The sequence below is a fragment of the Podarcis vaucheri genome, assembly GCF_965113315.1.
Source record: "Podarcis vaucheri genome assembly, chromosome: 6".
Taxonomy (NCBI): domain Eukaryota; kingdom Metazoa; phylum Chordata; class Lepidosauria; order Squamata; family Lacertidae; genus Podarcis; species Podarcis vaucheri.
Genome location: NC_138764.1, coordinates 10,962,003 through 10,988,448, shown reverse-complemented (window position 1 = coordinate 10,988,448; position 26,446 = coordinate 10,962,003). Strand labels below are relative to the sequence as shown.

At 47.1% G+C, this 26,446-nt stretch overlaps 1 protein-coding gene and 1 long non-coding RNA gene across 2 annotated transcripts in view; one reads left to right on the top strand and one right to left on the bottom strand.

Annotated features, from left to right (window-relative positions):
- QSOX1 (quiescin sulfhydryl oxidase 1) overlaps positions 1-21,674 on the bottom strand; it is an 84,200-nt gene extending 62,526 nt beyond the window's left edge. The window contains exon 1 of the mRNA XM_082229068.1: positions 21,327-21,674. Coding sequence (XP_082085194.1) covers positions 21,327-21,609 — 283 coding nt within the window. The 5' untranslated portion in view covers positions 21,610-21,674. The remainder of the gene's footprint in view (positions 1-21,326) is intronic.
- Positions 21,675-25,386: 3,712 nt separating this feature from the next.
- Positions 25,387-26,230, top strand: LOC309535752. Its single transcript, XR_014221384.1, has 2 exons — positions 25,387-25,641; positions 26,002-26,230. It is a non-coding gene; the product is annotated as an uncharacterized lncRNA (long non-coding RNA).
- The last annotated feature ends 216 nt before the right edge of the window (positions 26,231-26,446 follow it).

The window sequence follows — 26,446 nt, the reverse complement described above, 5'->3', positions numbered from 1 at the left end:
CAACAAAACCATGATCTCTAAATAACCACTTAACAATAAGGTTACTAACCAAACGCTTACCCAGAAGATATGCTTTAATCTTCCTACCGGCAGTGATCCCATGTTAAAATAATTCTAAAGCAGCATTCTCATGAGGTCCTTGATCTACCTCGTAAGAAATGATATATATTCCATAACGCTCCTTCACAAATATTAGCACATCATAAATCCATAAATCTTATTGGGCTCAAAACCGTATCTCTTACTATAATCAATACCCTTCTGCTGTTTTGCCAAGAAATTGTCTTCTTTCTCGATCTGTTAGAAAATATGTTAATTTGGACATTACTGCAGGAATTATTTGACCTGGATTTTCATGAGGTTTCGCTGTCCCCATATCTTATACTTGCAAGAGGCTTAAGAAGGACAGCATGAAATACAGTGGTGCTTATATATGCGTTTAGCACTTCAAAAAAATCCTAAAGTATCAGGATTTGGGCCTGACAGAGGAAGAATATTGGTCCAGACAGACAGTTGGCTTGACCCAGGCAAGGCTCCTTTCATGTGTTACTAAAATGTTAGACTAAGGCCAGGGAAACCTGGATTCAAGTTGCAGCTTGGACCATGAAGTCCAATGGGCAACCTCAGACCAGTCATAATCTGCCTGCCATGCAGGGATGTTGTAAGAATAAAATCATAGGAGCCACATGTGCCATATTGCATCTACCAGGAATACCCTGGTCCAGAAGAGCCGACTCTGAGCTGGTTCCTCAGGCACAGACTAAACTGCTTCCCCCCCCCCAACCCCACAAGTTTCCTCAACATCTTGCTTGCCTCTGGGCCTCCAGTCTTGACCCTGCCATCTTTAGTCTCATTCCATTACAGTGGTACCTCGGGTTAAGTACTTAATTCGTTCTGGAGGTCCGTCCTTAACCTGAAACTGTTCTTAACCTGAAGCACCACTCTAGCTAGTGGGGCCTCCCGCTGCCGCCGCGCAGCCAAAGCACGATTTCTGTTCTCATCCTGAAGCAAAGTTCTTAACCGAGGTACTATTCCTGGGTTAGCGGAGTCTCTAACCTGAAGCGTCTGCAACCTGAAGCGTCTGTAACCCGAGGTACCACTGTATTCCCTCGACATCCGTCAAAACATTGTGTTGAGCAAATTCAAGGAACTCAAATTCAGACTCAGGACATGTTACTACAGGGAACAGCAGAAGGCGTTAACCAAGAGAGCTATTTCCAGACAGCACATTGCAAACCCTCTGCATCAGGAGACACTCTCAGTTGCCACCCTTAGCAGGGAGTCACAACAGCAGCCCAAATCCCAGCTGCTCCACCCTAGGCTTTTGGTCCCAACTGTCTTGGAGATTAAGGAAGCCCTTGTTAAAATTCCCATTCCTTGCCACGCCTTACTCTTGTTTCATGGGAGTGGCAAAGATGCTCGCCCATCCACATGCTTGATCCGTGGCCAAACTACATAGCCCAGACTACCTTGAAGACAGAGGCTGCACGTGGACCTACAAGGCCGGAGGTCACATCCCAGCTCAGGCACAGATTTACCGGAATTGCTTTGCTGAACTCATCGGAACTTGGCCTCAGTTACCACACCCATCGCCTCTCAAGCCTTTCTAAGCCTGGGGTTTGGTCAGGCAAAGAATCATAGACACCGAGAGACAATGGGACTGCTCAAGGTGCCCAGAGTATAAAATTGGAAAAATCGAGATCGAGCAGAAGAAGGCAAGAGTGGCAGAACACCAAGACGACAGAGAGGCAAGGGAGATTGCAGCGTCCACCGTGAGTCATTTTGCTTCGCTTCTGTTCCCTCAGATTCCATGCAGAATACAAGCTGTCCTTCCCACAGATGACGAGAGCTGTAGCCTGGGACTAAGAACATGCCAATTATCACTTCCTACGGGAGAAGCATTTGCGTTTCCATCTCTGCCACTGACTCAGCAAGATGTTGGGCAACTCTCTTGATCTCCATTTCCTCATTTAACCTAATAGGGGTAATCATAATGACCTGATGCCGGTAAAAAAGGACTTTGAAACATACCACGGACGTGCGCCATTCTGAACACAACACATTACTCAGCCTTCCCCAAATCGTCCCCAACTTGAGGGGTTCCCAGAGATTGTTAGCTTACCAAGGCAGTTCTTGATGGACAACGCAAGAACGAGGAAAGCGAGAGGAAAGGCAAAGCATCAGCGTGGTACTGGAAAAGATAAATTGTAGGAAAGTGGCACAAAATGCCAAATGTGCTTTTGTGAAGTCCTTCAGGGCCACAAAGATAATTTACCTAATAAGGCAACATCTCTTTAAAAAGAAACAAACCCGGAAGGTTTGTCCCAGTTTCCCCCTTGAAGCAAGACCTGCACATTTTATACTCTGCAGCTGTGGAAATTAGGTGGGCCCAATTGGGGTGGGGGGTGGATGGCAGGGGGATGTGGGTGTGCACAGGCAATCGGAAGCTTTATTAATGCTGGGGAAATTCCAAAAAAGCAGTCGAGTCCAGATGAGCCAACTGAAATAGGTGCATGCAACATTGTCCCCTACAATTGGAAGGCAAAATGAACCCCTGGATTGGACAGGCTGGGTATTTGTCAATTTAGGAAGACTGAGAGGATACTTAATCACAAAGCTCTTATAAGCAGTAAAAGTAAAGGGGTAAAGGGACCCCTGACCATTAGGCCCAGTCGTGGCCGACTCTGGGGTTGCGGTGCTCATCTCGCTTTATTGGCCAAGGGAGCCGGCGTACGGCTTCCAAGTCATGTGGCCAGCATGACTAAGCCACTTCTGGCGAACCAGAGCAGCACACGGAAACGCTGTTTACCTTCCCACCAGAGTGATACCTATTTATCTACTTGCACTTTGACATGCTTTCGAACTGCTAGGTTGGCAGGAGCAGGGGAGCTCACCCCGTTGTGGGGATTCGAACCGCCAACCTTCTGATCAGCAAGTCCTAGGCGCCATCCGCGTCCCTTCTTATAAGCAGAGTACACAATAAAATTATTGATAAAGCAGATTTTTAATCCCCCAAAATTGAATAATGCACACACCTAAGATAATTATCATTAAAAACATAGATAATACTTTAAAAGCAGACATAAATAACTAAATTTTATGGCTCTGTAGTCTTGCTGAAATGAAAAGGTTTCTTGCAAGCAAACAAGGCAGCGAGGGTGCCTCTGCCTTGTGTCAACAGCTGACCCCACACTGAAAGATCAGCTCCTAGCAAATGGGAAACATTATGAAGAGTAAATAATAGGAGCACAGCCTCCTAACCTTGTCTAGGCAAGGCAGTATACGTATTCTGCAACACCAGCCACAATCTGCACTACAGACTGAAAGCAATGTCATACCCCTTTAACCAGGCGTGCCTTTCGCCAAGGGATCCTGGAAACTGTGGTTTGTTTAAGGGTGCTGAGAGTTTTGAGGAGACCTCAACTCCCCTCACAGAGCTACCATTTCCAGAGTTCCCTGGGGTGTTAAATCACTCTGCAAACTGTAGCTCAGGGAGGTGAAACCAGGTCTCCTAATAACTCTCAGCACCCTGAAAAAACTACAGTTCCCATTATTCCTTGGGGGAGGCCACAAGTGTTCAAAGTGGTATGGCGTCCTTCAAACCTTAAGTGTAGATGGAGCCCCCAGTCTCTTAGCACCTCAAGTCCAGCTCCAGCTCCAACTGAGCTAGGAGATTCTGGGTTGGAGAACAAACACTACAGGTCAGCCCGCTCACATCAGAGATGTTTGGCAGTAGGCGCACTTTGAGTAAACTCTGACTTTTAAAGTCACTTTAAAAGTCATTTCTCCATGAAATGCAGAGATGAGAGAGAGAAACTTGAGAGACGCAACTCCCCTCTTCTCCTACAATATCACTTGAAAACTAATAGTAGTCAGCATTTGCAAGATTCATGGGACCTTTCTATCGCTGAATGGAAAAGCAATTAACCAATGGATTCTTTCAAAACACGCATACAGAAACATAGATTCTGAAGCAAGGAACGGCTAAGGGAGCTGGGCATTATGAGGAACGGCTAAGGGAGCTGGGCATGTTTAGCCTGGAGAAGAGGAGGTTAAGGGGTGATAGGATAGCCATGTTCAAATATATAAAAGGATGTCACATAGAGGAGGGAGAAAGGTTGTTTTCTGCTGCTCCAGAGAAGCGGACATGGAGCAATGGATCCAAACTACAAGAAAGAAGATTCCACCTAAACATTAGGAAGAACTTCCTGACAGTAAGAGCTGTTCGACAGTGGAATTTGCTACCAAGGAGTGTGGTGGAGTCTCCTTCTTTGGAGGTCTTTAAGCAGAGGCTTGACAACCATATGTCAGGAGTGCTCTGATGGTGTTTCCTGCTTGGCAGGGGGTTGGACTCAATGGCCCTTGTGGTCTCTTCCAACTCTATGATTCTATGAAATCGAATCTGTAGGGCAAGGCATGAGCAGTGGAGAAGTCCAGGGTGTTTCAGCAGCCTCCCAATCCCTCTGTTTCCCATTGAAAGGAAACCGAAAAGGGAACTCCCAACAAAAGGGGTCAGCAAGGTTTATCTCGCCTGGGCCAGTTCACTCCAGCGGAGACCCCTCTGAGGGCTGGATAGCTCGCACGCCTGCAATTTTCAGTGTCTGCGTCTGTGCAGATGCAATTTCCAGCGCCGCGGAAGTGAGTCCCCGTACCAGTTTAGCGCAGCACGGGGGGACCCACCGAGCGGGCAGCTAGATTCGGGCGTGGCTCGTGGGCCGGTTAAATGACCCCTGTGGGCTACTTGTGGCCCATGGGCCTTAGCTTACTGACCCCTGCCCTACAAGGAAGGTAATGACCGGTTAATTGTACCTGTTTCTCTTCAGTGCACCAATTGATTGACTTCCTTTACAAGAGATGATGCTCTCCCCAAAACACAGATGAGACACACATCAATAGAGCAGAGAAAAAAGATTATCTCCCCACCAGTTATCCCTGAGGCAAATAAAAGGTTTATGTAGCACAAATCATTACTAATAAATGCAAGACTGAAAAGGTATGGCCCATATGAATAAGAATGAACACCACCAGGACATCAATGGAGAGAGATAAAGGTCAGGAAATGACAGCCACTTGTGGGGACCATAATCTGCTACCAAAACACTGAGAATTTTAAATCTGTCTCTTAAAAACTAGAGGCACAAGCAGTCACTGGTCCCATTCATTTCAATGGGAGGGTGAGACCACTGGAATCAATGGGACCCCTTGCTCAGTTTTGGTTGGATCATGTTTTGTGGTCTACACTGCTAAGATTTTTGAGTGTTTCTTTAATGGAGGAAGGGAATGGACGGCGAATGGCCCCTGGGAAAAGAAAATGTGAGAAGATTTCTATCCCCTTGCTCTTTCATTTAGCCAACGGGAAGGGGGATGGCAAAGTGGGGGTGCTGCAAAGGGCTTTTGGGGTATCAGGTGGGGAGGGGGGACAAGAAAAACTGTCTGTGGGATATCTCGTGGTTTAATCATGGTGAGCTTAATAAACTAAGGTTTAATAAAGTTAAATTTCCAACTTTTGCTCAGGGAGGTGTGTGAACCAAGCCAGAGACTCCTCTGTAGTTGAAGAACACCCTCTCCTTGTGATCTCAAAGTCCAAGCCACAGAAACTTTGGAAAGCTGGAGCAACGAAGAGTCTTGCAAAAGTAAAGGTAAAGGTAAAGGACACCTGGACAGTCAAAGGCGACTACGGGGTTGCGCCGCTCATCTCTCTTTCAGGCCGAGAGAGCTGCCGTTTGTCCACAGACAGCTTTCCAGGTCATGTGGCCACTTCTGGTGCAACACAACACTTTGAAGGAAACCAGAGCGCACGGAAACGCCATTTACCTTCCCGCCACAGTGGTACCTATTTATCTACTTTTACTGGTGTGCTTTCGAACTGCTAGGTTGGCAGGAGCCCGGCCAAAGCAACAGGAGCTCACTCCATCACAGGGATTCAAACCGCCAACCTTCCGATCGGCAAGCCCAAGGGGCTCAGTGGTTTAGGCCACAGCGCCACCCACATCTTGAGACTAACACATTTATTGCAGCATTTTTGTGCACTACAACTTTCACTTGTAGGTTCGTACTGTGAGTTTTGATTGACTGATTGAACCCACATATTAGTCAATACGATTCGTAGAATCATATAAGAGGAATAGCAGAGTTGGAAGGCTATTCATTAGGGTCATCTAACACAACCCCCTACAATGCGGAATTCCGTCCTAAAGCATCCATGATCTTAAAGCAAGCACTGCCTCCTGGATGAATACAATTGCCACTGGTCATACATTGAATACTTAAATGCAATTAACTTTTATTCTTAAAAATCTGCTGCCCGTTTTTAAATTGGCTTAAGCTTACAACACTCATAACTAATTTATCTCATCATTCCAAGACACTGCAAAGCAGTTCCAAGCTGCTGAGGCAATCCCATTCCTGCCTTATCACAGCAGGCTCCCCACAGCCTGTGTCTGTAATGATGTGGGCTCCTAAAGTCCAAAACCATGGCATGTCTGGCAGATAACATTTAAAACTGGTCATTAGAGTGTGGGTGGAAAGAGACATGACCGTCTATGCTGACTGACAAGCCAACTGGAAGCAGAAATGTATAGGCTACAAAAACTACTGTGTAGACTCCCTGTGGGTGAGATTAGGAAGTCTAAGCCTAAAAGCAAATGTTTGGGGTCATCATCTTAAAACAAGCACTGGCACAATCCTCCAGCTATAGATTGCAGATTCAGCGCTCTAGAGCAGGCTTCCTCAACCTCGGCCCTCCAGATGTTTTGAGACTACAATTCCCAGCATCCCTGACCACTGGTCCTGCTAGCTAGGGATCATGGGAGTTGTAGGCCAAAAACATCTGGAGGGCTGAGGTTGAGGAAGCCTGATCTAGGGTGAATGTACAGTGGTACCTTGGGTTAAGTACTTAATTCGTTCCCGAGGTCCGTTCTTAACCTGAAACTGTTCTTAACCTGAAGCACCACTTTAGCTATTGGGGCCTCCTGCTGCCACCGTGCCGCCAGAGCCCGATTTCTGTTCTCATCCTGAAGCAAAGTTCTTAACCTGAAGCACTATTTCTGGGTTAGCGGAGTGTGTAACCTGAAGCATATGTAACCTGAAGAGTATGTAACCCGAGGTACCACTGTATTCTCCTCACATTCTAACCCTCAGATCAGGAACATCATAAAACAGAAATCTAGTTCCTGATCATCCTGGCTTTCAAAACCATGAACGTACCCATCATCCGCAAATGTATGTCAACATTTAAAAGAAACAGAAAAGAAACGCAGCCATACAGTATACCGGTAATTACAGCCATCACAACATCCCCTGGCAGCAAGTTCCGCAGGTTAACTATCTCTTACCAAAGACAACAAACTTCCTGGTGCCCAGAGCAACACGCATTTGCATTTACCCACAGCTATGCTAAACTCAAGCAGCAATTTCCCATCTCCCCGTGGAACAAGGAATACTGAGCAGAGAGATATCTTCCTCAAAGTCTGGGGGTTGGCCATGCCTAATTCTCCCTCGGTTCTGCAAAACCTGCCTCCCTTCTTTGAGGCAACCCATTCACTCATACAGTCCCCTCAGGGGCTTTGGAAAGATGGGGTAAGCTAAGTCCTTTAGCACTGGGCGGGGGCATCTTGCTGTTGCCCTCAAGATGTGATTGGACTACAACTTCCACCATTCTTGACCATGAGCCATGCTGGCTGGGACTGAAAGAAGCTGGCATATTACACACACACACACACACACACACACACGCCTGTTTTAGCAGGAAGTCAACACAGCAGACACTTTCCTTAAAGTAGGCAGCAGGAATTGTGGTGATTAACACCTTTTCCTAACGTACCATTGGGTGCTAATCTATGTTGAGTTCTGATCATGGTTTATGCCAGGGGTAGGCAACCTAGGGACGCGGGTGGCGCTGTGGGTAAAACCTCAGCGCCTAGGGCTTGCCGATCGCATGGTCGGCGGTTCGAATCCCCACAGCGGGGTGAGCTCCCGTCTTGCGGTCCCAGCTCCTGCCCACCTAGCAGTTCGAAAGCACCCCTAAGTGCAAGTAGATAAATAGGTACTGCTTTCTAGCGGGAAGGTAAACGGCGTTCCGTGTGCTGCGCTGGTGCAGGATCGCCAAAGCAGCTTCGTCACGCTGGCCACGTGACCCGGAAGTGTCCTCGGACAGCGCTGGCCCCCGGCCTCTTAAGTGAGATGGGCGCACAACCCTAGATTCGGACACGACTGGCCCGTACGGGCAGGGGTACCTTTACCTTTACCTTTTGGCAACCTAAGGCCTGTGGGCCAGATCAACTTCTCAATCCAGCCCGTGGACAGTCCGGGAATCATCGTGTTTTTACATGAGTAGAAGGTGTCCTTTTATGTAAAATGCATCTCTGGGTTATTTGTGGAGCATAGGAATTCGTTCATATATTTTTTCCTCCAACATATAGTCCGCTCCCTCCCCACAATGGTCTGAGGGACGCTGGACCGGCCCTTGGCTGAAAAAAGGTTGCTGACCCCTGGTTTATGCAGAAGGGACAGCAGAGGAGGCCTCTGTAAAACCCACATTCTGGCCAGCACTGGCTTTAGAATCAGCATTACAAACCCGATCGAGACAAGAGTCGCCATAGGCCTTTGGGTTTCAAACCACCTCGAAGCGCCAGTTGCCCTAATGACGGAAATACAGCGAAGGATGCCTGCCACCTCTCAGCCAAGACATACAGTGGTACCTCAGGTTAAGTACTTAATTCGTTATGGAGGTCCGTTCTTAACCTGAAAGCACCACTTTAGCTAATGGGGCCTCCTGCTGATGCCACGCCGCCAGAGCACGATTTCTGTTCTCATCCTGAAGCAAAGTTCTTAACCCGAGGCACTATTTCTGGGTTAGCAGAGTCTGTGACCTGAAGCGTATTTAACCTGAAGTGTATGTAACCCGAGATACCACTGTACTGCCAGGCTGCAGGATCGCTTCCCGTAAAGGAAAGAGGGCTGACTCAGTCCACTCGAAGGCAGAATCAAGTCACCATGCTTACAATTTCCTCTCACCACCTCAAAGGGATGGAAATGTTCTTCACTTCCTGCCCTGACCCAGCACAGCAGCAATGAAGTGGACCTTTTTGATCAGCCGACGCACTCCACCCCAGAGATGGCGAAACTTCCATGGCTGCAAAGTGGTTCAGACAGTCCTAATTGTGGCAATCAAATAACAAAGTGATTGGCGACACATTTCTGGAGGACGCACAGACCTATTAGGCATGGGTAGGCAAACTAAGGCCCAGGGGCCAGATCCGGCCCAACTGACTTCTAAATCCAGCCCCCGGACGGTCCAGGAATCAGTGTTTTTACATGAGTACAATGTGTCCTTTTATTTAAAATGCATCTCTGGGTTATTTGTGGGGCATAGGAATTTGTTCATTTTTTTCTCCAAAATATAGTCTGGCCTCCCACAAGGTCTGAGGGACAGTGGACCGGCCCCCTGCTGAAAAAGTTTGCTGACCCCTGCTATTAGGCCATAAAGCAAGGAGCCTCAAGATTTGAGGCCACACCAGGCCATCTGTTAATTTAGAGAATAATGGAAGAGGTAAATGATAATGTAGCCATATATCAGCAGCCAGATGCCCAAATTCCTCCGTCATGTTTTGGACAGATGCATTCCTCCTTTGGGGAAACAAAACCTGTAGGATGGAAGAGAGGAAATTCAAGAAAACTACACCCACTTACATAGAAATGAAAAAGAGAAAGGACATACTCTTCCAATATATTCCAATAGAGCAGGGCAGCAGAACCTGATGTCTCATTGCATGCAGGGTGAAACACAGCTAACTATACTTTATGGCAGGGGATGTGGTGGTGCTGTGGGTTAAACCACAGAGCCTTGGACTTGCCGATAAGAAGGTCGGCGGTTTGAATCCCCGTGACGGGGTGAGCTCCCATTGCTCGGTCCCTGCTCCTGCTACCTAGCAGTTCGAAAGCACGTCAAAGTGCAAGTAGATAAATAGGTACCGCTCCGGCGGGAAGGTAAACGGCGTTTCCGTGTGCTGCTCTGGTGCACCAGAAGCGGCTTAGTCATGCTGGCTACATGACCCGGAAGCTGTACGCCAGCTCCCTCGGCCAATAAAGCGAGATGAGTGCCGCAACCCCAGAGTCGGTCACGACTGGACCTAATGGTCAGGGGTCCCTTTACCTTTTATACTTTATGGCATTCGCCCAAGAGGGCAGCCCCCATATTGTAGAATTAATTGCCACTACATGTTAGGCAAGTAGTGTTTTGTTTCACCACTGGAACATTTTTACTTGTGCAAGCCTGCCATGCCATGGGATCCAGTTTTAAGCTCTGATCCTTTTGCCTTTTTATGTTTCCATTTTTTAAAAATGTTGTACGCTGCCTTGAGAATATCCTGCCCTCTTGATATAGTGGTATAAGAATTTTGCATGTATAAATGAAATAAACGGGTAGCAAGGCCAGAAAAGGGGGCAGCAGAAATGGAGTATGTATTTTTCGCCCCATAGGGCGCACCGGCCCATAGGACGCACCTAGTTTTTTTGGGGGGGAATAAAGAAAAAAATATATTTCCCCCCCCCCAGGTGCGGGGCTGGGGAAGCCCAAGCTTCCTCCGACCCCAGCCCCCAGAACAGGCTGCTATCCGCAAGCCGTGGGAGAGCTGCGCAAAGCATGAAGCCTGGGGCGTGCTGAGCTCAGCACGCCCCAAGCTTCTGGGTGCAGGCAAGCTCTCCGCTAGCTGTGGGACAGCTGCGCGACTTCGCGCAGCTCTCCCACGGCTAGCGGGTAGCTTCCTGAAGCCTGGAGAGCGAGAGGGGTTGGTGCGCACTGACCCCTCTTGCTCTCCAGGCTTCAGCGAAAGTCTGCATTCACCCCATAGGACGCACACACATTTCCCCTTCGTTTTTGGAGGGGGGAAAGTGTGTCCTATAGGGCGAAAAATACGGTAATCTGCAATGGAGTAATCTCAGCTAAAGCATCCCTGATAAATGGCCATTCAACCTCTGCTTATAAACCTCCAAGGAAGGAGAGGCTACAACCTCCTAAGCGAGAACATTCCACCGTCTAACAGCTCTTACTGTCAGAAAGTTCTTTCTGATTTTGAGCCAGAAACTCCTTTATTGTAATTTGAAGCCATTGGTTCGAGTCCTGCCCTCTGGAGCAGGACAAAACAAGCTTGCTCCATCTTCCATGTGACAACCTTTTAAACAACCTTTAAAATGGTTGTTGCCCCCTTTTCTATTATATACTTTGTGGCAAAAAACAAACACATAATTTGTTGTTGTTGTTCAGTCGTTTAGTTGTGTCCGACTCTTTGTGACCCCATGGACCAGAGCACGCCAGCCACATTAATAACAACAACAACAACAACAACAACAACAACAACAACAAGTTATTTATTTATACCCCGCCCTTCCCGGTTCAGAAAAGCAGGCTGGATGTCACATAGAGGAGGGAGAAAAGTTGTTTTCTGCTGCTCCAGAGAAGCGGACACGGAGCAATGGATCCAAACTACAAGAAAGAAGATTCCACCTAAACATGAGGAAGAACTTCCTGACAGTAAGAGCTGTTCGACAGTGGAATTTGCTGCCAAGGAGTGTGGTGGAGTCTCCTTCTTTGGAGGTCTTTAAGCAGAGGCTTGACAACCATATGTCAGGAGTGCTCTGATGGTGTTTCCTGCTTGGCAGGGGGTTGGACTCAATGGCCCTTGTGGTCTCTTCCAACTCTGTGATTCTAGGGTTCTAGGTTTAAAAACTTAATTGTAAAAGCAGCATAAAATACAGTATAAAAACATGAATAACAATAAAGTTCAGAAATCAATTTGGGGGAAATCCATCTAATAAGCATTAGATAGTCTCCAGGGCTAGCTGGCTGAATTAGTCCTACTTGGGCCAGCAAGGAGGCCAGGGGAGAATGTGAAAGGCAGCCACGAAGTGAAGGGCTGCCCAGACTGAAAGGTTTAGCAAGGCAACAAAGCCTGGAGAGGCGGCAACTTACGCACGAGCAACCCATACACATTACATTCCCTTTTAGAAAATATGATCTATTCAGCCTGCATATAGTAAACATCACATAAGGAGGCAGCCCTATGTGAAGAGAGTAATAGTAATTTATTATTTGTACCACACCCATTTTCCCCAGCCACCCTGGGTGGCTTCCAACAAAGATTAAAAATACATTAAAATGTCACACATTTAAAACTTCCCTGAACAGGGCTGCCTTCAGATGTCTTATTTAGATGTCAGGTTTATCTCTTTGACATCTGGTGGGAGGGCGTTCCACAGGGCGGGTGCCACTACCAAGAAGGCCCTCTGCCTGGTTCCCTGTAGCTTAGCTTCTCGCAGTGAGGGAACCGCCAGAAGGCCCTCGGTGCTGGACCTCAGTGTCCGGGCAGAACGATGGGGGTGGAGACGCTCCTTCAGGTATAAGGGCCAAGGCCGTTTAGGGCTTTAAAGGTCAGCACCAACACTTTGAATTGTGCTCAGAAACGTACTGGGAGCCAATGCAGGTCTTTTAGGACCAGTGTTATATGGTCTCGGCGGCCGCTTCCAGTCACCAGTCTAGCTGCCGCATTCTGGATTAATTGTAGTTTCCGGGTCACCTTCAAAGGTAACCCCCACGTGTGTGTGTGTGTGTGTGCGTGTGTGTGTGTGTTAAACATCAAATGTCCTAATCTGCAGCCTGAAATTCAATTCAGGAAGTCCATCCCCATTTGATAGGGGTGAATGCGCAAACTGGCCCTAAATAATCAGTGTTTCAGACAACGTGAATCTTCTGCCTGCTTTAATCAAACAAGAAGAACAGGTTGCTCCTAGAAGCCCAGGACTGACCTTTTTTTATTTACTACGTGTTAACAGTGGATGACCTATCATCTAACCTGTAAGGTTAGAACAGCTGATCTAACTTCTACCGTCACTGTAAACATTTCACAAACTTCCAAATAGGTGTTTTTTTGGCAAGAGTTGACGCATCTGTCTTATGACAGTAGTTAATCACTTTAGACAGAGCAAAAAAAATGTGGTTGTCTTTTTTTGTGATAGCCTAAAGCAACAATAATACATTTCATGCAACTACAGTGGTGCCTCGCAAGACGAAATTAATCCGTTCTGCGAGTCTCTTCGTCTTGTGGTTTTTTTGTCTTGCAAAGCACGGCTATTAGCGGCTTAGCGGCTATTAACGGCTTAGCGGCTTTAAGAAAAAGGAAACAAACTCGCAAGAACTCGCAAGACGTTTCGTCTTGCAAAGCAAGCCCATAGGGAAATTCGTCTTGCGGAACAACTCAAAAAACGGAAAACTCTTTCCTCTTGCGCGTCTTGCGAGGCATTCGTCTTGCGAGGTACCACTGTATGTATATGACTTTACAGTAGATGCGATCATATCGCCTTTAATTTTCATACGGGAAGGGACTGAACAAGAAGTCACACCAAACAATTTATTTCATTCAACAGTCTGAGGAAGGAGCCCCCCTTTAAAAATGGGAGGGGTAATTTTGCTTAGTGCCTTACATGATTATTTTCAACCTTCATCCTTTTACTGCCCTCTTTTGGGGGGGGGTATAATCTCCCATTTGCTTTTAGTCTGGAATCTCTGCTAGCTCAGATTAGCAGAGATAAGAGAATAGCCCAGCCCCAAGACAGAATCCTGCACCTCTCACTTTTAGAATTTCTACATAACAATAGCAAACTTTAGCCCCTGGTCACTCACTCCTGACCAGAGAAGTCAACTGCTTTTCTCCAAAGCATATGCCATATTTTTTTATCTCAGTAACGCATGGTATGTCAATATTTTCTCCATACAGAAATCAGGGTGGCGGAGGGGAAACTGAGGCTGAGACACAGCGGCTTGCCTGAGATCAGCGAGTGAGATCATATCAGGGAAGAGATTTGAATTCAAGAACTGATCACATTCATTCGGTTCACAAGCTGCCCAATAACAATACTTCTCTGGGCATTGTACAAGACAATTGGGCCCCATCTGCAATATACATTAAAGGCAGGATCGTGCCACTTTAAACAGCACGGCTGAAGAATCAATCCCTCTTCACAGGGAACCTTGGAAGTTGTAGCTGTGCGAGTTGAATAGGGGTCTTCTAACAACGCTTAGGATCCTGAACAAACTACAGTTCCCGTGGAAAACGGTAGGATCCTGGTTTAAATGTATAGGGCATATAGGGCATTAGATCCAAAAGTTTCAAGATAAGAACAGATACCACGGTTTCAATCAAATGACACACAGAAGCCAAAATGGTTTGCACACTAAGACTCAAGATCTACTCACTCTGGAAGAATGGCAGATGAAGGTGATAGACTATATGGGACTGGCTGAAATGACCGGCAGAATCCGTGACCAGGGGAAAGAGACGGCGGATGAAGATTGGAAGAAATTTAAAACTTATCTTAAGAAATACTGCAAAATTAATGAATGCTAAAATGTTGAGGTTTTAGGGGGATAAAGGGGGATTACAGCTGTAAAAGATTAAGTAAAAGACAAGAATAAGGGGAAAATTTGATAAAACCAAGGGTTAGGATTTGCTGAAATAAGTTTGGAAATTGGGATGTAGAAAGGGGAGGTATGGGGAAGTCGGTGAAGGAAGGTTTAAGAAAAAAAGGATATGAAATTATGCATGCTTGTTTGTGTGTTTGTTTGTTAGTATTGTGTATTGTTTGTGTTTATAAAAACTGTGAAAAACCAATAAAAATTTTATTTAAAAAAACACAAAATGGTTTGCACACTAACATTGACAGAAATGCACACCCCTTCCGTAGATCACTATCTTGCACCTTGGCTACCGATTCGCTAGAGAATCTGCAAGCATCAACTGTCTCCTGATACATGCTGAATCCAGACAGGAGTTTCAGTACAAGAGGGAAAGGATTGTGGCGAAGACACCTTGATATGATATGACAAGAGACACAATAGACTGCAAACCGCAAAGCCAAAGGTACTCACTTACTAAAACACGAATAAGAACCACCCAACTAGCTTAAGGAAAGGAATGGCAGTCAAAAACAGAAATAGTATAGCAGGAACAATCCAGTGTTACACATTAAATTAATGAAGTCATAACTCAAAGAGAATATATGAAGCAGTTTAACCCTATCCTGTAGAAATAATCACACGACAACTATAAAAGTTCTAAGTCCATTGATATATCTGCTTCTTTCTTTGCCAAGTAAGATTGCCTTCCGTAAACATGGTTTTAACAATGAGTCCGTAAGTGACTGTGGAGGCCAATTCTGGATCCACACGTCTTTCCACAGTGGGGACATTGGTTTCTGGGCAGGAGTTGTGTGGATTTGCCAAGCGTGCCTTCCTCTTAGCACATTTCTCCCTTGCGTCCTGAGTTCGAGTGTCTTCAAAGCCCATGACACCTTTGGTAAAGGCTGTTCTCCAATTGGGGCCCTCGCAGGCCAGTGTTTCCCAGTTATCAGTGCTTATACTACAATTTTAAAAATATGCCTTGAGACAGCCTTTAAACCTCTTTTGTTGACCGCCAGCAATACGCTTTCCATTTTAATATAGCTATGGTATATCTGGCTATATAAGAGGCAAAGACCAACTGGTCACGTCCAATCGGTGCACATATCGTCTCGAGCCTGGAAATGACTTTTAAAACAGCAAAAATGGCCCTAAGACAGCTCAGAAAAGATGGACGTTGTGCTTAGCAATCCCACGAACCTTTGCTAGTGCAACCCCAGGAGCCCCGGCACTAACTGTTGTGCCACTGGTTTCCTAAACCGGCTTTTATGGGGTTTCCAGAGCTTTAGTGAGTGTTCACAGGCTTCTCCGATGGTGTTTCAAATATATGTGATTTCATGTAAATGTACAGTGCCCCATAAACGTAACCCCCACATAAACTGGGGGTTGCCTGATATGTTGGAATGAATTAAATTAGCTACGTTTGTTATGAGGTGTCGTCATTAGGTTTAAATTGCAGTTGCGCATATGGATAATGCTAATAATAAATACGTGTACATGTTGAAAGCTCTCCTGCTCTAGCCATACTGAATCACAACACAACACAACACAAGAAGCACGGCAAAGAAGCTGCAGGGAAGGAGCACAAGACTGGAGAATATCCATGGGGATCGTGGCCAATGGTCAGTGCTTGATCATAAATAAGCACGCATGTGCTTTCCCCCCCTCAAGGAACTCTTGGTTGCCTGCAGCTTCCTGAGACAAATACCTATTATCTTTAGATGCAGAAATGTTATACAAGCAGCTCAGGAGAATTGTTTGTGGAAAGCAGGGTGGATAAAAATCAATGATTTTTTTTAATTAAAAAAACAACGGATTTTTTTTTAATTTAAAACATTTTATGTTTTTGTTTTTAAATCAGATTTTTAAAATAAATGCTTTTAGAGGAAAAATCTTTCTAAAGATAGCTTTCTATTTAAGTTACATTGTAGTCCAAAGGCTATTCATCAGGAGATAAGGATTTAAGTTTTTCATGTGTGCTAAAACTCAGTCTAAGTTGTGGTTTTTTTAAAAAAAACCACCACGTTTAACCACATCAGATAACAAACATGGATACGTATGCTATAATGTTATTTGCTTTAGTTAAATAAATTGTTTAAATTGTTATTAAGGAAATGATTATTTTTCTCCTTCCAATAAAGTACTGCTGCCGCCCGCTATTACCGGCGCGGCGCGGCGCAGCTGCCCACTTCTGGGTCGGAGGAGCACCAGAAATAGCTTGTGTGCATGCGCAAGCGTTATTCGCGCATCCACGTTATTTGCACATGCGCAGGTGTTATTTCCGGTGCACATCCGGGTCAGAGGAGGCCCATACACATGCGCACAAGCTATTTCCGGTGTTCCTCCGACCCAGAAGTGCGCTGGAAATAGTGTGTATGGACACGCGCTCCCCCACCCTCCGGCCCGCCATGCAATCGGTGCTGCAGACACCAGCCCAGTTTGCTGACTCCTGACCTAGAAGGTAATTGGCAAATTCAGGTAGCTGCATTGCTTTCATTAACTCCTTGTTAGGGTTGCAGCTGCTTCCATTAATTTAACCTCCAGATGTTGCATGTCAGTGTTTTCAGAGGGATATATTTTCTACAGAGTATTTTCAGAGTTCAAAAGAGTGTTTTCAGAGGGAATAATTCTTTTGAATTGCACACCTACTATTTGGAAGCTGACAATGTAAAGGGATTCTTAGACGGATAAAGATGCCCTGGAAAGATAAGGGTACAGCTCCAATGTAAAGAGAAACAAGGTTCTTTTTATCATGTGTGGTGGTCTTGTAGTAAGCTTAAAGCTTACTGGGTAATGATATATAATGAATTGAAAAAGATGTTTAAAATAACGTTTGTAAAAAACAACAACCCTGAAGCTTTCCTTTTGGGAATTATAGGGACAGAACTACCCAAACTGTATAGAAATTTATTCATGTATGCAACTACAGCGACAATAACGTTATCCAAAAATGAAAAGAAAAAGTCCTGGTGAAAGAAGAATGCATACAAAAACTTGTGGAATATGCAGAAATGGCGAAACTTACCGAAAAAATTAGAAATCAAGATAACAAACTTTCTATAAAAGAATGGAAATGGTTTGTTGGTTTACGATTAAACTATAAACAGATAAGAACATTGGCAGGATTATTGTAATAACCTGCATATTTATAAGAGCATATATATTTAAAGTAGATGAATAAATGAGTAAATGACCATATTTATTCACTCTATAGGACGCACTTTTTCCCCTCCAAAAATTAAGGGGAAATTCCTGGCTTCAGCGAAAGGAACCTGAAGCCTCCAGAGCACAGCGGGAACTTGCGCTGAACTCCGAAGGCTTCAGGGATAGCCGCCTGAAGCCTCCGGAACACAGCGGGAGATCCCACTGCGCTCCGCAGGCTTTGGGTTCCTTTCGCTGAAGCCGGGAGAGCAAGACTCTCCTGGCTTCAGCAGAGAGGGAGAGCTGTGCAGCGCCCCTTCAGCGAAGCGGGAGGAGAAATGGAAGGGGCTCCGTTTCTCCTGTCGCTTCGCTGAAGGGGCTCAGAGCAGAGAGGGGGAGAATTTGTTTTTCTTGTTCCCCCCCTCTAAAACAAGGTGCGTCCTATGTTTGGGTGCGTCCTATAGAGCGAAAAATATGGTAAGTTAAATTGGAATGTGCAGAAAGTTTTGTTTTTCTTTAAATTAAGGAATCGCAGAAAGGAGGAAGGAAGTCGAGTTTTGAAATGTTAACATGATTGCAAAATCCCTGAAATGTATAAAACTGAAAATTGTAAATAAAATAATAATGAAGATTGGGGGGGGGGGGGAGAGATAAGGGCACAGCTCCATTTAATCAATGGATATGACCACACTTGCAACTTATGAACGGATTGCTTGTAGATAACGTAGACTTTGCGTGGAGAAATATAATGATATCCGGAATGTATTTATACAAAATACAATAGATTATAAATATATATGTATTTGGGAAATAATGACACCTATGTGTCATATGTATATATGGAATTGGAATTGTTAACTCTTATAATGTCATAACGTACCTTTTGGGGGTTTTCCACTTTTTATTTTAATTGTATGTTGTTCAGTTAAACTTTTTTATTATTAAAAAATGTTTTTATTAAAAAACATTATTAAAATTTTATTATTTAAATAATAATTAAAAGAACTCCAACTCACACCAGGCCCAACCAGCATGACCAAGAATAAGAAGAAGAGTTGGGATTTGATATCCCTCTTTATCACTCCCCTTCAGGAGTCTCAAAGCGGCTAACATTCTCCTTTCCCTTCCTCCCCCACAACAAAAACTCTGTGAGGTGAGTGTGGCTGAGAGACTTCAGAGAAGTGTGACTGGCCCAAGGTCACCCAGCAGCTGCATGTGGAGGAGCGGGGAAGCGAACCCAGTTCCCCAGATTACGAGTCTATCGCTCTTAACCACTACACCACACTGGCTCCAAGCACTGACCAAACACAAGAGATGCTAGGAGTTGGACTCCATCAACATCTTTAACTTTATATTTGCTTCTAGTAAGAGCACCAGCACTGGTACATGTTCACAGCTGCCTGGCGGCATTAAATCAGCTACTGCTGAAGGACCCAGTTGCCGTTAGTTGCACACAGGAACAGCAAGAGCGGTTCTGGGTTGCGGAGAAATGTACTGCAAGCCCTGGCAGGGCAGAAATAGCTCTGCTGGATCAAAGGTCTACCTGCCTCAGTGTCCTGTTTCCTACAGCAAGCCAGTCAGCCGCTTCCAGGAAGTCCACAAGCAGGACTTGAACCCGGAACCTTGGCGCTCCATGTAGCCCATGACACACACTGGTCCTCCCTACATTTAGTCTCACGCCCGTTGAAAGCCATGTAAGCTAGGCTAGCAGCCAGCAAGAGGCCTTGCGGTAGTTTTGATAACATTCTGGTAATTAAACGCAGCATCCTCCCTGTGCTTTCTGTAGAGATGCAAAAAGATACACAGAAACTGACAGGACAATGGGAGGAGGAGGAAACACTGAAATACCTAAGCAGCTTATCTGCCACCAGGAGGAGAGCGGAATCAGCCCCAAGGAAAACGGAAGTGCAACACAAAGTTCATGGGGACATATGCCCACAAGGGCAGAAATCTACACAACAGAGAGAGGTGTGGGGATACAGTTGTTGGCCCAAAAAGAAAAAAAAAAAGGATTCCTAAGAGCAGACAGAGGAAGAGAGCATTTGCACAGGAAACTCGCTTGACAGGCAAGAAAGAAGCGTGTGACATCCTCTTTCTCTCTCTCTCTCTCAAACTCCCTGCCTTAGGTATAAAAGCACCCAAGCCTACGATACAGAATAATGGCAAGGCCAGGGTTGACTATGGGTACCCAGGACAGTTGCTTCCTCCATGTGTTTCAGGCCCTCTACTGATTATTCCTCAGGACCTTGGGCTCTCCAGATGTTCACAGGATTCTACAGCTGGAAGGGACCCTGAGGGTCATCCAGTCCAACCCCCTGCAATGTGGGAATATTTCATGCAATGTGGGGCTCAAACCCACAACCCTGATATTAAGAGTCGCATTCTCTACCAACTGAGCTAGCCTGGGCAGTTGCTGAACAACAAGGGAGCAGGAAAGAGAGAAAGGGGGAAAGCTGGCCACATGTGGGGCCTCTCTCTGGTCATGTTCCTGCTTTGTCCCAACTGCTGGGGGAAGTGGAGGCACTCAATTCGTATTAAAAGGCTGCCTGCCCTCAGCATTCGCTCTCCCTTGCTCCTCTCCAAAAGTGAATCTCGACTTCCCTCCCCACCGCTTACGGGTTTCTACTTTGCTTAAGTTCTATCAAGCACGGCAAGAGTATTGTTAGCCCAGAAATGGAAACAAGAAGAAATTCCAACGAAAGAAGAATGGCAGTCGAAATTAATGGACTATGCAGAATTGGACAAAATGACAGGAAGGATTCGAAACCTGCGGGACCAGAGATTTACAGAAGATTGCAAGAAATATACAAATTAGTTGAAGAGCAACTGTAATCAACAAATTACGCTAGTAGGACTACAAGAAGTTTTGTAAGGAGAAATATACGAAGTGTTACAAAGTAGAAAAAGATAGAGATATTGGTTATGAGTTTGAAATGTAATAGGGAAGATAAGAAATGCATAACTGAGAGATTAGATTGGAAAATTTTCAGACAGAATTGATGGAAGTCAAAAATTTGAATAAGATGTAAAAGTATGGTAAATTACTGTTGAAAATGATATGTTTAAAAAAAAACTAATAAAAAATGATATTTTTTAAAAAAAGTTTTATCAAACACGTCAGGGGTAGAGAAGAGAGAAGCCTTGAATATTTTGGAAGAGCCGCGTCTCTCCAGTGAACGTTGCCAGTTCGATCCTGGGTGGGCGCAGAAGGGGAGAATCAGAAGTGAGCAGGGAGGCAGAAACGCTGGAAGGGGAAAAGCGCACCAGGAAGTCGGCGCTCTTGCGCACCGCGAGGTTTGCGCGCGCGCGCTGCAAGAGGCGCAAACCGATTCGAGGGCTAACTGCCCAAATAGGGGAGGCTTAAATGCAAATAAAAACGCAACGGAGTTCCCACGTCACAGGGAGAAGGGCCGGCGCCCCCAGGGTCCGCAGGGAGAGGGGCATCGGCAAGCGGCTTCTTTGCGTCTCCAAGTCCTCTCCAAGAACCATCACCGGGCAGCGCGCATCAAGAGAAAGCGCGCCTCTGAGCTCGTGCAGAGTGCCCTTCCTTCCCACTCAGCCATCACCGACAGGTGTCCCACCACCCTTCCGGCGACTTGGATCCTTACCTTGGATGTCGTTGGCCAGCGCGCATCAAGAGAAAGCGCGCCTCTGAGCTCGTGCAGAGTGCCCTTCCTTCCCACTCAGCCATCACCGACAGGTGTCCCACCACCCTTCCGGCGACTTGGATCCTTACCTTGGATGTCGTTGGCCAGCGCTTTCCAGGTGGGGGCGAAGTGGATGCAGTGGCCGCACCAGGACGCGTAAAACTCGACCACCCAGGCGCTGCTGGAGTTGAAGATGCTGCGCTCCAGGGTGTCCGCCGAGAGAACCACCAGCGGGTCGTCGGGAGTGTAGAGGCCGACGCCGAGCGCCCCAGGCACGGGCGCCAGCAGCAGCAGCAGCCGGAAGGAGGAGGAGGCGAGCAAGGCGCCGGCAGCGGGCAGCCCCGGCCGGGCCCGGGAGAGCCGCTTGGGCATGGTGAGCAGCGAGACGCGACGAAGGGCACGATGCGGCGCACGGCCAGGAGCCCGTCCAGTGCCCTGTGCCCGCCGCCCCGCCGACAAGTCCGTCGGCCTCTCGCAGGAGGAGGAGCCGCGGGCGGAGCACGGCCAGCCAGCGCCGCCTCCGCGCCGCCCAAACGCCCGGAGAACCGCCCCGGCGCAGCGCACGTGCGGAAGCCCAGCGCGCACGGCCGGCCTCCGGCGCCGCCTCCCTCTCCGCGCCTGCGAGGCGAGACCGGGGCGAAGCGCGCGGAGAGAAATCCCATAGGCTAAAGCGGGCTGGCTCCCGCGTAAAGCGTGCGGGTGATCGGACTGGCGAGGGGAGGGGAAATGAAAGCGAGCTGGAGAAGAAACGAGAGAAAACGCAGAATTCAGGGCCCCCTATTACTTATGGGGCTTTGAATTATGGTGCTGGAGGAGACTCTTGAGAGTCCCATGGACTGCAAGAAGATCAAATGTATCCATTCTTAAGGAAATCAGCCCTGAGTGCTCACTGGAAGGCCAGATCCTGAAGCTGAGGCTCCAATACTTTGGCCACCTCATGAGAAGAGAAGACTCCCTGGAAAAGACCCTGATGTTGGGAAAGATGGAGGGCACAAGGAGAAGGGGACGACAGAGGACGAGATGGTTGGATAGTGTTCTCGAAGCTACCAGAATGTTTGACCAAACTGCGGGAGGCAGTGGAAGACAGGAATGCCTGGAGTGCTCTGGTCCAGGGGGTCACGAAGAGTCAGACACGACTAAACAACAACAATTACTTATGGGATGGGTAGCTCCTGTGGTAGTGGAGGACACGTTTGGCTCCTTCTGGGGTCGTTTTTGTCCACCTTTGGTCCCCATCCTGCACTTCGCTCCTGTGGCTCCTAGGAGCTGGGAAACAGCTTCGACTGGCCAGATGAAGCAGGTGTAGGTAGCGATGGGTATTAAACCCAGCATGAGATATGGACTTGCCCAGCATGCAAAGACAGATCCGGGCAGATTGAGTTCAACAGTAAAGAGGGCAGTTTCTGCACATGCTGTAGACCGTGCAGTGGTTCTCAACTTGTGGGTCCCCAGATGTTGCTGGACTACAACTCCCATCATCCCTGAGCTCTGGCCTTGCTAGCTAGGGGTGATGGGAGTTGTAGTCCCAAAACATCTGGGGACCCACAGGTTGAGAAAGGCTGCTAGAGGGACGTGGGGGGCAGGTGGGGCTCCTCCACCTGGGAAGGCTGTCCATCTAGGAGAAGAACAACTCTGATCGTAAACCTCTGCTGCCTTGCAGGATATCTGGAGAAGAAAAGGCTAAGGAGTAAACACAACACAAGTCTGGAGTGGAGTCCCTAAAATGGCTCAGTGATGCCTTGTAGGCCTCCTTCCAGCAACTCCTGCAGCCAAGCTGGTGTTCTGCTTTCCTTTGGACCACATCAGCGAGGCCGAGGGGTCTTGTCGTCTGGGAAACCCAGGAGGACCTCCATATGCTTTTGCACCAGGGAGGTCACTTTGATGCTTCACCCCCAAAGGTGACCTCTATTGTCTCTTGAGACAGACAGGTGCCAACAGCTTCCTTTACTTTTCTTCTTTTTGCTATTTTGCAAGTCCTGTCCAGCTTTTCCTACAGTTTACCTGAGCTGCACCTGTGTGGTTAACTGATGCTGTTGCAGGCCAAACTATAGTCATCTCCTGTGCTTGCCTTACTGGTCCACAGCTCCAGAATAAAAACCAAGCGAGTATAAAGTACAGTGGTGCCCCGCAAGACGAATGCCTCGCAAGACGGAAAACTCGCTAGACGAAAGAGTTTTCCGTTTTGGAGGTGCTTCGCAAAACGAATCTCCTATGGGCTTGCTTTGCAAGACGAAAATGTCTTGCGAGTTCCTGCGGGTTTTTTCCCCTCCCCCCCTTTTGCTAAGCCGCTAGGCTGCTTATCAGCTGATCCGCTAAAAGCTGCTAATAGCGTTAATAGCGCTAGTCTGCTAATCCGTCAATGGGCTTGCTTCGCAAGACAAAAAAACCGCTAGACGAAGAGAATCACAGAACGGATTCTTTTCGTCTTGCGAGGCACCACTGTACATGTCTTTTGGTTGCAAGGGACAAAACACAGTCTGTTTGCTCTTCTTGCTCTCTTATCCCTCCCATGGGAATATACACAGGACAGGATCCAACTGCATAGTTTAAAGTACATCACAGTGCTTCCCTCTCTGCAGAGCATGATGTACTTTTTGCCCCAGCAGTAGATGTATCCAGTACTTTCCTTATCTAACAGATGTAGGGAAACTTAGGCCCCCATATGTTACTAAACTACAACTCCCATCAACCTTGGCCCTTGATTATTCTCTGTAGGGCTGGTGGGAGTTGTTGTTCAGCAACTGCCCAGGCTAGCTCAGTTGGTAGAGAATGCGACTCTTAATCTCAGGGTTGTGGGTTGGAGCCCCACATTGCATGAAATATTCCCGCATTGCAGGGAGTTGGACTGGATGACCCTCAGGGTCCCTTCCAACTGTACAATTCTGTGAACATCTGGAGGGCCCAAGGTCCTGAGGAATAATCAGTAGAGGGCCTGAAACACATGGAGGAAGCAACTGTCCTGGGTCCCCACAATCACCCTTGGAATTATTCTGTATCGTAGGCTTGGACAGTGGCGTAGCGTGGGTTGTCAGCACCCGGGGCAAGGCAAGTAATTTGCGCCCCCTAACCCGTGGATTTGCACCCCCTAACCCTACCCCCCAGATGTTGCAGCCAGTGCGGCCGGCCCCCCTGCACCCCCACGCTACGCCACTGGGCTTGGGTACTTTTATACCGAAGGCAGGGAGTTAGAGAGAGAGAGAGAGAGAGGAGCTGCTTTCTGGGAAGTCACACCTGGTCTGAGAGCCATCCTGTCTAGTCTCATAAGTGAGCAACGCTTCTTTCTTGCCTGTCAAGCGAGTTTCCTGTGCAAATACTCTCTTCCTCTTTCTTCCAGGGGAGCGCCAGGGCCAGGGCTGGCTGCTTATTTTGCAGTACTGTGATACCTTGGTTTACAACCATAATCCATTCCAGAGGTCCGGTTGTAAACCAAAACAGGTTGTAACCCAAGGCACGCTTTTGCCAATGGGGCCTCCAAAACAAATGGGTTGTAATCCAAAAAAAGGGACGCACGCTTCAGGGTTTGACGTGGTTGTAATCCAAAATGGTTGCAAACCAAGGTACCACTGTATGTTGCTTGTACTCTTCTGATTGACTCTTACAAATGTCGCTGAGACACCCTCTCCACAAGAACACAGATACACGGAAATCCTTTGAATAAACATCCCCAGACACAAGCAACAGTGTAAGGAAGAGGGCCTTCTCGGTGGTGGTGCCTGCCCTGTGGAACGGCCTCCCATCCAATGTCAAGGAAATAAACAGCTATTTGACTTTTAGAAGACATCTGAAGGCAGCTCTGTTTAGGGAAGTTTTTAATGTTTGATGCTTTGTTGTATTTTTAGTATTTTGTTGGAAGCCGCCCAGAATAATTTATTGTTATTCTTACAGTGGTACCTCCAGTTACGAACTTAATTCGTTCCGGAGGTCCGTTCTTAACCCCAAACCATTCTTAACATGAGGCCTGCTTTCGCTAATGGGGCCTCCTGCTGCCACCAACACCGCCAGCACACAACTTCCATTTGCATCCTGGGGCATAGTTCGCAACCAGGAGCATCTACTTCCGGGTTAGCAGAGCTCATTACCCAAAACGTTCGTAAGGAGGATGGTACATAATCTGAGGTTCCACTGTATTACTACTACTGCTTCTACAGTGGTACCTCGGGATGCGAACGGGATCCGTTCCAGAGCCCCGTTCGCATCCTGAACAGAACGTAAGACGCGACTGTGCATGCGCGGGTCGCGTTTTGCCACTTCCACGCATGCACGTGACTTCATTTTGAGCGCATGCTCGAGCGGCAAAACCTGGAAGTAACATGCTCTGTTACTTCCAGGTCACTGCGGAGCGCAACCCAAAAATACTTATCCTGAAGCATATTTATCCCGAGGTATGACTGTACTACTACTACTGTAGTTTTCCCCCTTTGTGGTCCAAGCCAAACCCCTTGGAGGTGGGGACCTGGTAAAGTGTGCATCCCCCCTCCCTATTCCTGGGCTTTGCTTGCCGCAGACTGGGTGTGGGGTAGGTGTCAATCATGGGCTCTGAGGATCACATGCTCAGAAAGGGTACCTGTTGTACATACTTGAAAGGAGACCTCTGCCCACAACATTATTTTTGCAACATTCAGTCGTTTCCCCCCTCGGGCAAGACGCTGTCAGCCTCAGCCCCTTATGTTCCCTTCCCCACTTCTATAATCTGCAATGCATGGATAATGCTTCTGGCCTACTTTACAATACTGTTGTAGCATCATGAAGGCGAAGCTCTTTCAGCACTCTATATAGTGGTACCTCAGGTTAAGAACTTAATTCGTTCTGGAGGTCCGTTCTTAGCCTGAAACTGTTCCTAACCTGAGGTACCACTTTAGCTAATGGGGCCTCCCGCTGCCGCCGTGCAATTTCTGTTCTCATCCTGAGGTAAAGTTCTTAACCCGAGGTACCATTTCTGGGTTAGTGGAGTCTGTGACCTGAAGCATATGTAACCCAAGGTACCACTGTATATGGACTATATCAGTGGTAAGCACTATTATTATTTTGGAGTGAAGCACGAAAAAGACTCATGACTGGGTTTACTCATTCAAAGATCGCTTTAAATGCAACTGCTGTTTCTCGTTGGTTTCTGCTGGTCGCAGTATCTGCTGCCCATAATCCACTCCATGGCAATGTGCAGCACACTTGGGCAACATTCCAGATGGACAGTTAAAGTTTTTTACTTTCC